This window comes from Anthonomus grandis, chromosome 5, assembly GCF_022605725.1.
Source record: "Anthonomus grandis grandis chromosome 5, icAntGran1.3, whole genome shotgun sequence".
Classification (NCBI taxonomy): domain Eukaryota; kingdom Metazoa; phylum Arthropoda; class Insecta; order Coleoptera; family Curculionidae; genus Anthonomus; species Anthonomus grandis.
The window spans coordinates 28,525,418-28,540,549 of NC_065550.1; the positions used below are offsets into that span (position 1 = coordinate 28,525,418).

At 31.2% G+C, this 15,132-nt stretch overlaps 1 protein-coding gene across 5 annotated transcripts in view; it reads right to left on the minus strand.

The window, feature by feature from the left end:
- The window catches only part of LOC126735931 (cell adhesion molecule Dscam2), a 241,220-nt gene that overhangs the window by 39,967 nt on the left and 186,121 nt on the right, over positions 1-15,132 (minus strand). For all 5 annotated transcript variants that reach the window (XM_050440056.1, XM_050440054.1, XM_050440055.1 and 2 more), the window contains exons 12-14: positions 12,767-12,932; positions 5,888-6,007; positions 506-679 (exon numbers count right to left, since the gene is read on the minus strand). In XM_050440056.1, coding sequence (XP_050296013.1) covers positions 506-679; positions 5,888-6,007; positions 12,767-12,932 — 460 coding nt within the window. The remainder of the gene's footprint in view (positions 1-505; positions 680-5,887; positions 6,008-12,766; positions 12,933-15,132) is intronic.

The window sequence follows — 15,132 nt, forward strand, 5'->3', positions numbered from 1 at the left end:
GCCACTTGATATATCTGCGTCTGTTATCTCCGTCTACGTTTTGTCTCGTTCTTATTACGTGCCATTCGTATTCCAGACGTCAGAAACAGTTTTTCAAGAGTATTATTGATTTTAATTCTTAAAATTCCCCCAATAAGAAAAGATACTGGAAACCCATTCAAAGATTCTAAAAATAATAAAATAAAGGAATACTCCTCCTTTATTCTTTATATTCAGCATGAATACAAGTTATACCTTTTATTTTTTCCATCAAAAATATCCCCTCAAAGGCCAATAAATTACTCGCGTCATTCTTTCCCAATAAAGAAAGTCTCATATCGCATTGTGGTTTTCCTTTGTGGCCCTCCGGAAAAGGTACAATAAAAGCTTATTTTGTTCAAAAGAAAAACAACATATCTGGCTTCCTTTTTTTTATTGAAAACGCGATCCTCCCCCGGATTATTGCTGTTCAGCAATATACGAAATAACGATTTTATTTTTAATTTATGTTCTATATTAAACTTACCGTTAACCCTTAAAAAAATAACCTTGCTAACGCCCGCCCCGATATTGTTTTTGGCCTCGCATAAGTATTGACCTTCGTTTTCTTTTGATATGTGCGTGAATCCCAGCGAACCGTTTTGGTACTGCTGGATGTTGGGTTCATATTGGAGATCTTTGTACTCGCCTGGTTGCTCACCTGAAAAAAAAAATAATTATTTTCAATAATTTCAGACAAAGATATACAGTTTGGAGTCTAACGTCTAGAATATAACGATGATAACTCTAATAGCCCTGCTCTCTCTCTCTCTCTCTTCAGACTGTATTCATTCACATACTCCTGAATGAGCAGTGAATAAATACAGGAGAATGCAGTTAAATACAATAAGGCTCCTCTTCGAAAACCATTCATGTCTCTATTTATTGTCGCTTGTATCCAGTTTTTTTTTTCGGTGTCTTCCCAAGTTTCTTCTTATTATTCTTGGCCTCCAAGTTAATATCTCATTTGTCCACCTATCGGGGGTTTCTTTTATCTTGGGTTCTCCACCGTATGTCTTCCTTGTGTATTTTATCTCTTATGTTGTTAGTTGTTAGCCATTGTTTCGAGACCGTAAGTGCAACATGAGTTGTATATTGCTCAGGATTTGAATATCAATCTCAATTTTCCGAATGCCCTTCATTAATCTCCTATTGTCCTCCATATTTCAGCTTTTTCATTATTTTACCGCCTCTCCTTTCTCTTTTATGATCTGAACTGGAAATTAAATATTTCGCACATAATTTGGTTCACCACATAAGACAAGCTTAATTATATATGATGATTTTTATGCCCAAGCTCCTTTCCATCTTCCTTCCTCTTTCTCATTTACTTACCCTTTCTTTTTCATATTGATTGTTTCACTTCTCTTTCATCAGGAATTTAAAAAAGTCCTGAAAAAAATATAAAATATTTCCGTGACTTAACCAGAGGACATTGAGAATTTGACCAGATGTGCATGTTGTTCATCAACTTCTACACCTTTTTCTTTTTCTTCAATAATAGAATTAATTATTGATAATTTAATTTTCACTGATACGTTTAAGTCATTTGGTTTAAATATTGACTAAGTACCTATTTTTTTCTGATTCTCATTCTTCAAATTTATTTCGAATTTTTTTTGCCCTTCCTTCCTCTTATTCTCTCCGCCCTCTTCCTTTTTCTTCATCTTTATATACTTCCTTGACTTTATCTTCTTCTTCTTCTTCTCTCAGCTTTATTACTTCAGTTTTTTACCAGATGTTTTGAATATTATAATTTCTAGGACTTTATCATCATTCGTAATAACTGTTGTTATTTTTGGCATTTATCGGTCTTAAATTTACTTTTGATCCTCCTTCTTCTCTTCCCCTTTCGTTCAATTCTTCTTCTTTGTTCTTTTAATTATTTTTCCCGGAAACTTTGGAAATAATATTTTTTTTATTACTTTTCCGGATGTTAGTGTTTTTTTTGTTCTGTTTTGCTGCATCCCTTGTGATTTTTGTTTGAATAGAGGACGTATTTTATTCTTGGACCAACAAATCAATTTTTTCAGGTGAGTCTTCTTTTTCTGATATATCAGACGATGGTTTATCTGATGGGGTTGATCAGTCGCCTGTTCGGGAAATTTCAGTTCAAAGCGCTCAAGCACTGAGTTTAGCTGAAATTACACCGGAAGTTGACCGAGAGATCGCTCAGTTTCTAGGCGATATACCATCTGGAAAGGATGTACTGTTTGGAAAACCAGTTCTGCAAGCTTTAGCTGATCGGTGGGAAAAACATCTCGTTCTAGGAATAGACAAGTCTGATAAAGAGGAGTTTGAGAGGAATTATCCTCTACCACGAAATATTTCTTTTTTACGAGCCCCAACTTTAAATTCCGAACTGGAATCTTCTATTCCAGATTATTCCAAGAAATCAGATAAATATCTGGTTAATATAAAAACTCATCTCGGCTCTGGACTCACGGCTTTAAGTGAGGTCATTGATAAGATATTGACACCCGGATCAGTTCCATTAATCTTAAATTTAGTTCTTCTTCCCTTTCATCGTCATCGATTTTTTATGATTTTTTTAGGTATGCATAATCTTCATTACCTTTGAAATTTAATTCTGCTCCTTCTCCTTCTCTTTTTTATTTTCTCTTTTCATCTTTTTTTTATTTTTATTTAGCTGTTTCTTATATTCCGTCTATCACATTGACTCTTTATCTTTTTCCTCAGAAGTTTTGGAAAGTTAAAAAAACAACGACTTTTATAGATTTTGCTTTCTATTGGTTCTAAATTGACTTCTTTTTCTTCTACCTGTACCTTCTTCTTTCTGTACCTTCTTCATCATATTTTCCTTCTTTTTCCTCTTTTAATTCCTTCATATTGACTTCATTACAGATGTTTTGGAAATAATAATTTTTAGGATTATTCCAGTGACTCAGTGTTTTCTATTCTGTTTCCCAGAAATTCTTGTAGTCTTCTTCATCTATTTCTTTTTTCTATAATTAATAAAAATTCTTCACATCCTTTTAAGAGAAGTTTTGCAAAAGATCATTTTAAAGAACTCAAATCATTGGCATTTGAGTTTGTAGATTTAAGTTGATAGATCTTAAATTTCAGGTTTATGACTCTTATGGCTTTTTCATTAATCTAAAATTCACTTCTACTTTTTTTATTTCTCTTCCTTTTTCTTTTTCATTTTCGTCCAATTCTTTTTCTTTGCTTTTTATATTGATTTTTTTTCTAGAAGGAGAAAAGCTGTTAGTGTTTTCTATCTTGTTTCGCAGCAGTTCTGGAAGCCTTTTTTTCTAGTTCTTCTTTCAGATTTACTTCTTCACATTCCTTTAGAAGAAGTTTTGCAAATGATCATTCTGAAGATACGAGTATTTTCATATTTGCACGTTCTTCATCATCACTCGCAAAGACATTTGTGGATTTAGAGTTCCATTGGTCTTTAATTTAGTTTATTTTCTTCTTCTTCTCCTTTTTCAGCTCCATCTACTTCGTCTTTCATATATACTCCTTCACATTCCTCTACTGGATGTTTTTAATTCTAAGATTTTACAGATTCACATGATCCTCATCATCAATTTTGTCTTATCTTCACCTTCTTTATCATCTTTTCTTTCTTCCTCTTTCATATTGATTCACTCCATTATTATTTTTCCCAGAAGGAATGGAGTCAATGTGAAAGAAGATAATAATTTCTAGGACTATTCCAGATATTAATGTTTGGTATCTTTTTATGCAACATCTCTTGTGGGTTTTGGGTACCAATGATCTCAAATTTACTTCTGTTCCTCCTCATTCTCCTCTTTTCTTTTGAATTTTCGTCTAATTCTTTTTATTTGTTTACCATATTGGCTTGAAAATTATGATTTGCAGTATTAGTTACTATTCCAGTTACCAGTGTTTTCTATCCTGTTTCGCAGAAATTCCTTTAGTTTCTAGTTCTTTCTCCTTTTTCTCTTTCATCTACTTCTTCTTTAATATATATTTCATCATTCGCAACGATTTTTCTGAGTTTTGACTTATATCTGTGTTAAATTGACTTAATTTTCTTCTTCTCCTTTTTTATCATGTCCTTGTTTATTTTCTTCCTTCACATTCTCTACTACTTTTTTTATAGAAGTTTTAGAAATTGTCATTTTTAGGACTATCTGAGATGTCAATATTTTGTATCTTCTTATACAATACCTCTTTGTGGTTTTTGAGTTCTATTGGTCTTAAATTTACTTCTGCTTCTTTTCCCTCTCTATTCTTCTAGTTCTTCTTCTTCGCTTCTCATATTGATTGGTTTTTGTGTTTCCTTGGAGACTTCTTTCTTCATATTTACTGCATCAAATTATTTTACTAAAATTTTTGAAAATTATAATTTTCGAAAATGACATATTTTTCTTCATCATTCGCAACTGCATTTTTAGCCTAATTCTTCTTCTTCGCCTTTGATATTCACTTATATTTAGTATTTCTTCTTTTCTTTTTCTTTTACATTTAATCAATTCCTTTATTAGAAATTTAAAAAATTTTAACGTCTGGGACTTTTCTAGTTATCCATTTTCTTCATCATACTTCACAACAACTTTTTGATTTTTGGCATCCATCTGTTGTAAATTTCCTTCTGCCCCTCCTCCTTCTCTTTTTTTCTACGTTTTTCTTCGTCTAATTCTTCTTCCTCATTTTTCATATTAACTTTTTAACTTTCTTCTTTTCTCCAATTCTCAGAAATTCTGAAAATGATAATTTTAAAGACTATTTAAATTTCAGCGTTTAATCACTGTTTCGCAGTAATTCCTGTGGTTTCTGTATTCAATTAGTTATATATTTAATTTTTCTTTTCCTCCCTTTTCTTCTTCATCTACTTCTGCTTTAATATTTACTGCTTCACATTTTAACAGTTATCATTTTCAAGATCCTGGCACATTTATATGCTCCTTATTATAATTCCCACTGACTAATAATTTTCGGATATTATTGAATTACATTTACTTCTTCAAGTTTTCGTTTAATTATGGAAATGATTAGTAACACCAGTTATTAGAATATTTAACTTTAGATATAAGCCTTTCGAGGTAGTTTAAAAAAGAAGGACAATTTTGTCAAAAGAGGATTGATCAGTTGCCAATGAGTAAATAATTTTTTTACACCAGAAATTTCTTTTGTTCTTCTTCGTCTTCTTTACTTTGGCTCCATATACCTGACCAATTTTTAAATAAATTTTTAAAAATTATTTAATTTATTTACTCCCTCATGTAATTAAAAATCATGGACTCAGTAAATGAAAATTGCCTCTAACTTAAAGAGATTTTTGGGTACAAAAAAGGTTCTGTCATAAAACTATTGAATAAAAAATGCTTCTTCTTCGACTCAGAATCTAGTTTGTACCCCCAAATCGGTCCCAGAAACTCCTCTACAAAAGAAAAATTGCACAATAAAGTACTTTCCATAAAATAAATCAATGTTCAATGCGACGTATACTAAAAAAAATCAACTTATTAAAGCAATGATCTGACAAGCTATTATAGTATAAAGAAAAAGGAAAAAACCGTTAACAAAACCATTGAAAGAAGTCACGGAGGCATCAGAAGCAGGTCATAATTTATTTCTCGTCTCGTTTATTTATCTCGCAAAAATGGTTTCAAGAAAAGTTGACAGGGCGAAATGCGAACTCCCACCGAGCAGCCGCTTTCTGCGATTGACACAATAGCGTTTTGAGTTTCCCCCCAAAAAAACTTAAGGATACGACGGAGCCGCGGCGGGAGAGCACGGATCAATAACTGCATTAAATCGAAATATCCCCGGAAGGAACACACCGGATGTTTATCCGGAAGTAATGGGATCCTTTGGGAGTTTCATCTTGGTTATTATCGTAAATAATTTTTTTTTTAAATGATGGACTTACCGAGAGCTTTTTTCCATACTATGATGGGCTTGGGGTAACCTTCTGCTTGGCAATGGATAATCGCGTCTTGTCCTGATGCTACGCTGGCATCTGTGGGTTCGCTGGTCCATCTTGGAGGAACTGGAAATAAAATTGATACAATATAAGAACTAAGTTGGTGATTAATTAACCTACATGTCCTGAGGATGGTAAAAATTGATTGAAATGTCGAGGGTAACTCTAAAATTTTGAGCAAATAATTGAAAAACAAGCCTTTAACCTCGTGACAAAGGTTTAAAAATCTCTGCAATTCATGCTCCGATTTTATTGATTTTACTTTCATATGAAAGCTGCTGTGTTACTTTACCAAAAAGGTAATAAAATTATGAATTATTAGGGTACCTACTGTTGTAAACTGCTATGTATATTCATATTTATAGATTATTTATGAAGATAAACAACTACGTATGTCTGGCGCATATGTTGAAAACATAACAGGTGAAAAAATTAACCCCTGGTGGGACACCCTTTTTCATTAATTCATAATCCAATTTATTAATTCCAATACCACCAGTAACCGAAACGGAGCGAGCTCAATTACGAAGCAAATTAGTTCCTGTAAGTTTGCTTGTAAATACAACCATTTTAGAGTTATTATTAATCTTGATACTATCAAAGGTTTTATAAAACTAAATATTTTGAAAACTCATGTTTCAATTTTATATTTTAATTTCATATGAATGGTGCTAAGTTTCTTTATTAAAAAGGCTCTTACACGTATTTTTATAAATATACTCGTTTTGGAGTTATTCACTAATTTCTCAATAAATTCGAAAAAACAATCAAGGGCTTTACAAAAATCTAAATTAAAAAAATATGTTTCGATTTTATTTACTTTAAATTCACATGAAAGCTGATGAGTTTCTTTACCAAAAAAGCTCTTACAGATTTACTTGTAATTACAACAAGTTTGAAATTATTGAGCAGTTTTTCAATGGATGAAGTTATGAAATCACATATGATATTGACCTTTGAAATCACAACTGAGACAATAATCTTGATACTATAAAAAGCTTTACAAAATCTAAATGTTTTGAAAACCCATTTAATGATTTTATCAATTTTAGTTATATATTAGTACTTTTAGAGTTATTAAATAGTTTTTTATTAGAATAAAAAAATCTTGATACTATCAAAGGCTTTACAGACATTTAAATATTTTAGAAACTCGTATTTTATTGAGTTTAGTTTCATATCAAAGCCGATGAGTTTCTTTATTGAAAAGGCATGTACAAATTTCCTTGTAAATACAACACTTTTTGGGTTGGGTTGGGTTGGGTTGAACGAACTAGAAAAATGTTATTATTATCAAAGGCTTTAAAAATATCTCAATATTTTAAAAACTTACACACGATTTTATTAATTTTAGTTTAATATGAAAGCTGATGAATTTCTTTGCCAAAAAAGTCCTTTGTATCAGAGCCTATAAATTATCGAAATATTTTTATAAACAAACTTCAGTTCAACAAATATTGAAAATCACTGTTGAGATGAATGCATTATTATTGAAATCGCTGCTAAAATTTGGCTTAAACAAATATTTTTTTTAATGATTTCTGACTAGTGGACCTTCAAAATCAGAGTTGAGATGTCATAACGATTCGCCCAGTTTAAGTCATTTTTAATACTAACTTCAAGTAAGTGAACTACTGGGATACACACTTTATCGTATTAAAACCAATTCAGAAAATAAAAATATTTTTTTCACTGATTCTTGGTCAAGAAGCTTCTGAAATCACAGTTGAGGTTATGATGACTTTACTACGTCTAAGTGTAGTCAAGCAAAATACAACAAGTTTGAAATGATTGAGCAGTTTTTCAAAGGATTGAAGAAATCATGATACTATAAAACGCTTTACAAAATATAAATGTTTTGAAAACCTATTTAATGATTTTATTAATTTTAGTTTCATATGAAAGTCAATAAGTTTCTTTCCCAAAAAGTTTCCCATAAGTTTTCTTGTAGATACAACCTTTTTGAGTTAAGTAGTTTTTTATTGGAATATAAAAACCTGGATACTATCAAACGCTTTACAAAAATGAAAATATTTTTAAAGCTCGTGTTCGAATGTTATTATTTTTAATTTCATATGAAAGCCGATAGGTTTCTTTATTAAAGAGGCATGTACAATAGGGTGGAGCGAAAACTGGACCAAAATAACTAATTTTCGAAAACGAATATGCCTGGGTGTGCAAAAGATGCCTTTCGGGGTTCTTATTTATCCAAAAAAATCCGAATGACTTATGACGATTCCATCGGCTGCCGAACCTTGAAAATTTTAAAATTAAAAAAATCTTTAAAACTGCAAAAAAAGCCAAATATGCAGCTCTCAGCTAGTTTTTCATGAAAAACTACTCAGAACTCACCACGTGGAGGTGGCTGCATCTCGAATTCCAACCTACCCTCCCACCCTTAAAATAATTTTTTTTATTTTTTCTGTTCTAGAGCTGCTAAGAATTGTTTTTTAGTATCAAATTGCGGCAATATTTGTCTTGATTCAATACGAGCTCTAATAAATCCGTCTCGTGCTTCAGGGCCATAAACCGCCATAGAGGCTTCGGTAACTAACTTAACTGCTCGTTCAACTGTCTGTGAATGACAAGGGAATTTTAATAAGCCTATTTCATCAGGAACCAAAGAAATCATGTTAGTTAGTTCTTCGTTCGAAATTTTTATTGTTAATGGGGGCTCGCTTATAACAACATTTTGCCAGTCAATTAAGTCGACATAATCTTGACAATTAAAATTCAATTTATTCACGCGAAATATTCTAACATCCTCGGTTTTTGCGGTTGATCTGCATTTTAAAATCCTTCTTAAAGCTAACTCTCGAATATGTTTTCTATCATCTCCTAACGTGGATAATAAAATATTTTCTGGGTGCGCAAAAAATCCATTTCTCTCAATTATGGAATCAATACCTTTTTTTATTTCTTCAGGGAGGTAACGAGATTTATTTATAATGCTAAACAAGTGCCTAGCACCATCCTTACAAGACCAATGGCATTTAATTTGAAACCAGCATACGGCATACACTTTTACTATAAACTCTGTTAACATTTTAAGGTTTTGAGAGGGCTCATTGGTAGCAACGTATAACCTTAGGACTCTATTGGCTGTGGTAAGCCATCTAAAGTGTGACATTTCCCTAGCGCTTTTAGAGCCCAATCGTCTTTTAAAACTCCAGTAGAGATACCTTGACACATCTCATATAAATACTACGCATCGGTACTTACGGTTTTTAGATCAACTAATGGTAAAATTGTTTCAATTTTCCGGTATTTACCACGGTTCCGTCACAACCAACGGTCACAACAAACATGTCCAAAATATATCGATCCTGGTTCAGAAACTAAAACATAATGTTCTTCGACAACTGTTTTTTGATAATACTTGTCTCCTATTTTCTCTTGGATTAACGTCTTATCTCTGCGGCCGTCAAAATATATTGATATTTCATAAGAATCATCGTCAAATTTTCTTTTCAGGTTTGTGCGACTTTTGATTTTAGCCCTCCTTACTTTACTACGATCTACAATTTTTGAAGAATCAGTCGATGATACAATACCAACGTCTTTTAGTATGGCACTTACTATAATTGCCGCTGATCGGTCAGAAACTCCTGTGCGATCGCAAGCTTCTGCCAATGTTGGTAAATGGAGTCGCATTTGAGCAGAGGATGATGATTTGGTGATTTGACAACTCATCTGAGAGGCGGGTACCAAAGAAACGATTGCGTTAGAAGTTGACGGAAATTTTGAGGAGGTTGGCAGCCGAAGATATTGTTTTTGGACGTTCAGTTTTTTTTTGGCTCACTTGAGAGTACAATAGGCACCTTTTAAACATACAGGGTGGTTAAATTTTAAGAAATAAAAAATTCGCTAAATTAATAAAAACATAATAATTTTCGAAATTTTAAGGCACTTTCGGCAGCCGAAGAAGTTGTTTTCTGACGTTAAGTTTTTTTTGGCTTACTAACGACTACAGTAGGCACCTAGCATACAGGGTAATTAAAATTCCAGAAATCGAAAATTCGCTCCACACTAATCTACAAGTTTTCTTATAAATACAGTACTTTTAGAGTTATTAAGTAGTTTTTTAGTGGAATAAAAAAATCTTGATACTATCAAAGGCTTTACAGAAATTTAAATACTTTTGAACCTCATGTTCGGATTTTATTGAGTTTAATTTTATATCAAAGTCGATGAGTTTCTGTATTGAAAAGGCATATACAAGTTTCCTTGTAAAAACAACACTTTTTGAGTTCTTGAGTATTTTTTCAATGAACTAAAAAAATGTTAATATTATCAAAGGCTTTAAAAAGATATTTTAAAAACTTATATACGATTTTAGTTTAATAAGCTAATAAATTTTCTTTACCAAAAAATTTTCAAGTTTCAAATTTCAAATTTCAGGTCAACAAAAATTGAAAATCACTGTTGAGATAAATGCATTAATATTAAAATAACTGCTAAAAGTTGGCTTAAACATATATATTTTTTTACTGATTCCTGGCCATTGGACCTTTGAAATCGCAACAGAGATAATAATCTTTCAAGACTGTAAAGGAATTTTTTTTTTAATTAATTCCAGGCCAATTAATTAAAATCATTGCTAACAATGATTTAATCATATTAAAATCAATTGGGAGAAGAAAATATTTTCTTTTACTCATTCTAGGTCGCTCAAACGATAAAATCACTGACCAGATAAATATTTTATAGCGTTAAAGCAAATAAGGAAACAAATAATTTTTTTATTGATTCCGAGTTAATGAATCTTTTAAAGTTGCTGCTGAGATAATGATTTAACGTCATTGAGGTCCAAGTAAGTAAAACATTTTTTTAAACTAATTCCGGGTGAATGAATCTTTAAAATCACTGCTGAGATGAATATCATTTTAATATAATAAAGCCGATTCAGGGAACACACATTTTTTACTAATTCTAGGTCAATAGATAAGATAAAATAATTAATATACCAGATTTAAGATTATAGAGGAATAAAATATTTTTTGAGACTAATTCCAGATTGATGATATTTTTTTTACTTGTATCATAAGGAATCTGTCAAATCACAGAATTTTGGATCAATAAAGCTAAAAATTATTATATTTATTCTAGATATTATCAACAAAATCGCTGGTTAATTAATTATTTTACATCATTTTATCATTTTCTATTGATTCCTGGTAAATTAACCCTTATAATCACAGATGATTTTATCACATTTAAGAAATAAAAGTTTTTTTTGCTGATTGCCGCCGATGAATTAAAATCACTGCTTAGAAATAAATATTTGATCACATTAAAGTCCCTTTGGAAAAAACAATATTTTGCTTACTAGTTTTGACTCGCTCAAATGATGAAATCTTAACCGAGATAAATATTTTCAAGCATTAATGGAAACAAGAAATCAAACGTTATTTATTGTCGACGAACGTTTAAAGTCACTGCTAAAGTAATGATTTTACCTCATTTACTTTAATATTTTTTAAACTAAATCCAGGTAAGCGAACCTTTAAAATTATTGCTGAGATAAATATTTTATCACATTGAAGCTGATTCAGAAAAAATATTTTTTTTTACTAATTCTAGGCCATCAAATTTATGAAATCACTGTTGAGCTGAATATTTTGTAGCGTTTTAATTAAGTTTGTTAGTTGGTCTGAGTATATGGAAAAAATATAATCATTAAATGATTTTATATGATTATGATTTTATTAAATGCAAAGCGATTCAATTCAATTCAATGCAAAGCGAGAGAAAAAATAAATATTTTTTTTGCTATAAAAAAAACAAAACAATTTTATAATTATTGCAGACTGATATTAACACCACTGCTAAAAAATGTCGTCCTGGGAAGACGAGAATAAATAATTTTTCTTCACTAATTATTAGTGATTCAGGTAAAACCATTACAATGATTGAATTATTTTTTCATTCAGATAAGTTCAGCCAAATTCAGCTTAAACTAACCGTTGAAATCCCTATAGAGATAAATATTTTACAGCATTAAAGCCAATTAAGAATTAAAATACTGACTGAGTTTATCATTGAAATCGCAGGTGAAATAATTTTTTTGTCAGGGAATACTTTTGTTTTATTAAAAAATTTAAAAACACCGCTGAGGTTTTTTTTTTGTATCTCTGTGAAGATAAATATTTTAGAGTACCAAAACCAATATGGAATTAATACACTAACTTAGTTTTGTTTGGATAATGACTTCCTCACATCCCTGATTAGAAGCAAACAATCATTGTTTTGATAAAACATGGATGGATTTTAAGCCTATAGGCTAATAGATAATATTTTTATATCATTTCAAGTCGATAAACCTCTAAAATCACTCTTAAGATAAATATTTTATCCAGCATTTTTACTGGTGCAGGTTGAATGAAGTCAGTATCATTTAAATCGAAACCGATCGAGGTATAACCTGAGAAATTAGTGGTCATATTAATCTTTTATCCAAGGATTATTACAGTGCAATCGAGATGGAACTATTTAAAATGTCTAAATTCGCTATCTGTTCCCTTGGCCCCTATTAGAAATTGACACGTTAATCCCTCATACTCTCAATTTAAGTTTTAAACAGCGATAAATGCCAGCACCATGAAAACTTTTCTTGTTTAGCGCCCGAAATCGTTTTTCAGAGCGAGTGATTGCGGCAAATTGAATTCGCAAGTTTGACATCGCCGTTAAAAACTTTCGGAATCCCTTCTCCGCCCCTCACAGTTGTTAATGGCGCGAAAAGAAAATATCTTTTTTTTTCATGCATTGCGGGCGAGGGAAACTTTGAATTGAAACTCTATTTTTAACATTAACTTACAGACTTACCATTGACGGTTAAGGGTACACCATACTTCTCACTCCCAGCGATGTTGTTAGCTATACAAGTGTAGTTGCCGCTATGCTGAGAGCTGACCCGGTCAATGATTAAAGAGGAGGAAAATTCGTCGATCCTTCTTACCAATGTGCCTAGGGCTGCGTTATTGATTATGGGCTGAAATGATTATAAGTTGTGATTTAGATTTTTAATATACCAGGTGTTCTTAAATTTGAGTCATTTATTTCAAATGCATGTAGGACTTCTTAAAAGTAGTTGAAATACCAAAAATCCCCTACAGATATAGAAGTTATATATCTGTAGTAATATAAATAGTAATATATATAATATATAAATATAATATATAATAGTAATATATATATATATATATATATATATATATATATATATATATAAATTTTATTCATAATAAAAGAGATAGTAAAACATTAAAAATTTGGAAAAACAAGAATGGTAATAAAATAACAAACTTTTTGATATTCTTGGTTTAAATTGTTAAGTTTCTCATATTAAAGTGTGTTAGCCAATAGGGCATAAACAATATTATCCTTATCCTTATCAACGGGTACAGGCGTACCATCGTGCCTAAAAAAAACTGGGACATTAAAATTTAAGTAGGGAATTATCTCCTAGTCTATTATAGTAAATAATCGCATTCCTTGGGTATGGTATTCATATTTACGCATTATGAATTTTTGGAGTCTTACCTAATAATAATAATTACCTAATTGAATAATAAATATTGATACAAAACTTTTATCAAAATTGTTATTTTTCGATATTTATTTTTATTTGGCACACATTTTGTAATTAAACCAAAGCTAACTAATATCTTTTTTGATAATATGGAATAAAAAATTATTAATACTTAGTAAGCGCACCGTCGTTATCAATTACAGCTTGCAAACGTCGTGGCATACTTAAAATTAAGTTTCTGGTATATTCTTCGGTTATTTGGTCCCATGCGTCATCTATCTTTAGGCGTAATTCATTCTGATTTCTAGGCCTAAAGTTATCTTTATACATATATTTTGCCATTTTACCACAAACGTTTTCAACTGGGTTGATATTGGGGCTTTTCGAGGGCCATGGTAAAACTTGAATTCGTCTTTCGTCTAGATAGTTTTGAACTATAAGGGCTGTATGTATAGAAGCATTATCATGTTAAAAGATAAAATCTTGCCCATAGACTACATCAACCGATGGCATCATAACATTGTTCAGGATATTGCAATATCATAAGGCATTAAGCCTTCCCTGCACTATTTGACAAACGCCTGGTCCTCTAAAACTAATCCAGGCCCAAACGTTTATACTAAAACGTCCACTTCGATTAGTCTTATGTGTATATCTTTCATCATGTCTGGTATTAGAAGGCCTCTAAGCGCGGATTTTGCCATTATTGCACGATTGAAAGGTTTTTTCATCCGAAAATATTACCGTTTCCCATATGTTTTTTTGGTGTGCATATTGATGGGCAAATTCTAATCTTCTCTGTTTATTTGCTTCAGTCAAAAATATTTTATTTGTTGCACAGCAATTTTTAATTTCCAAATTTTTTATCCTACTAAGTGCTGTATTAGCAAAACCAGGAAAATTCGTGTCTTCTTTCGCCTTTATTGCCGTTTCAAACGGATTGTTTCTTAGAAAGCCAACTACCTATCTATCTAGAATGTCGTTTGAAATTGTTGGTCGACCAGAATCTGGATTTCTTACAATAGCTCCATATTCTGCAATTTTTACCTTAGCTAAGGAAACGGTATTTTTACTAATGCCCAATTCTTCTGCGATTCTTCTTATAGGAACTCCATCCATCAGACGAGTGTATATTATCGCTTTTTGTTGAGGAGATAATGCAGACATTTTGAAAGAACGATTTTGTTAACGCGGCTGTCAAAAAATTAAGTTAACTTTGACAACATCAAAATATATTACTCTAATAGACTTAGGAGATTTTGCTGTCCCAGTTTTTTTTCGGCACGATAGTACCTGAAAATCATCCTAAAACAGTTATATTTGCCAGTGACTTTTATGCATTAGTTTCCAAAATTAATTATATTAATACGAAGCTACATTTACACGATATGGAATGCACAAGAATTTAAAGATTGCGACAATTATTAGAGATTCGTAAAATGTGAGACAGAATATATGGTTCCTACATAATGGGACTCCACCACATTTTAAACGAGAAGTTTATTAACATTTAAATAATAAGTTTCCCAATAGATAGGGCGCATTGGACCCATTTATTGACCTCCTCGCTTTCCAGATTTAATGCCTGGTAATTTTTTTCTGTAGGACTAATTGTAAGTGTATCATAATGAAGCGGTAAATACTGCGGAAGAGCTTTAAG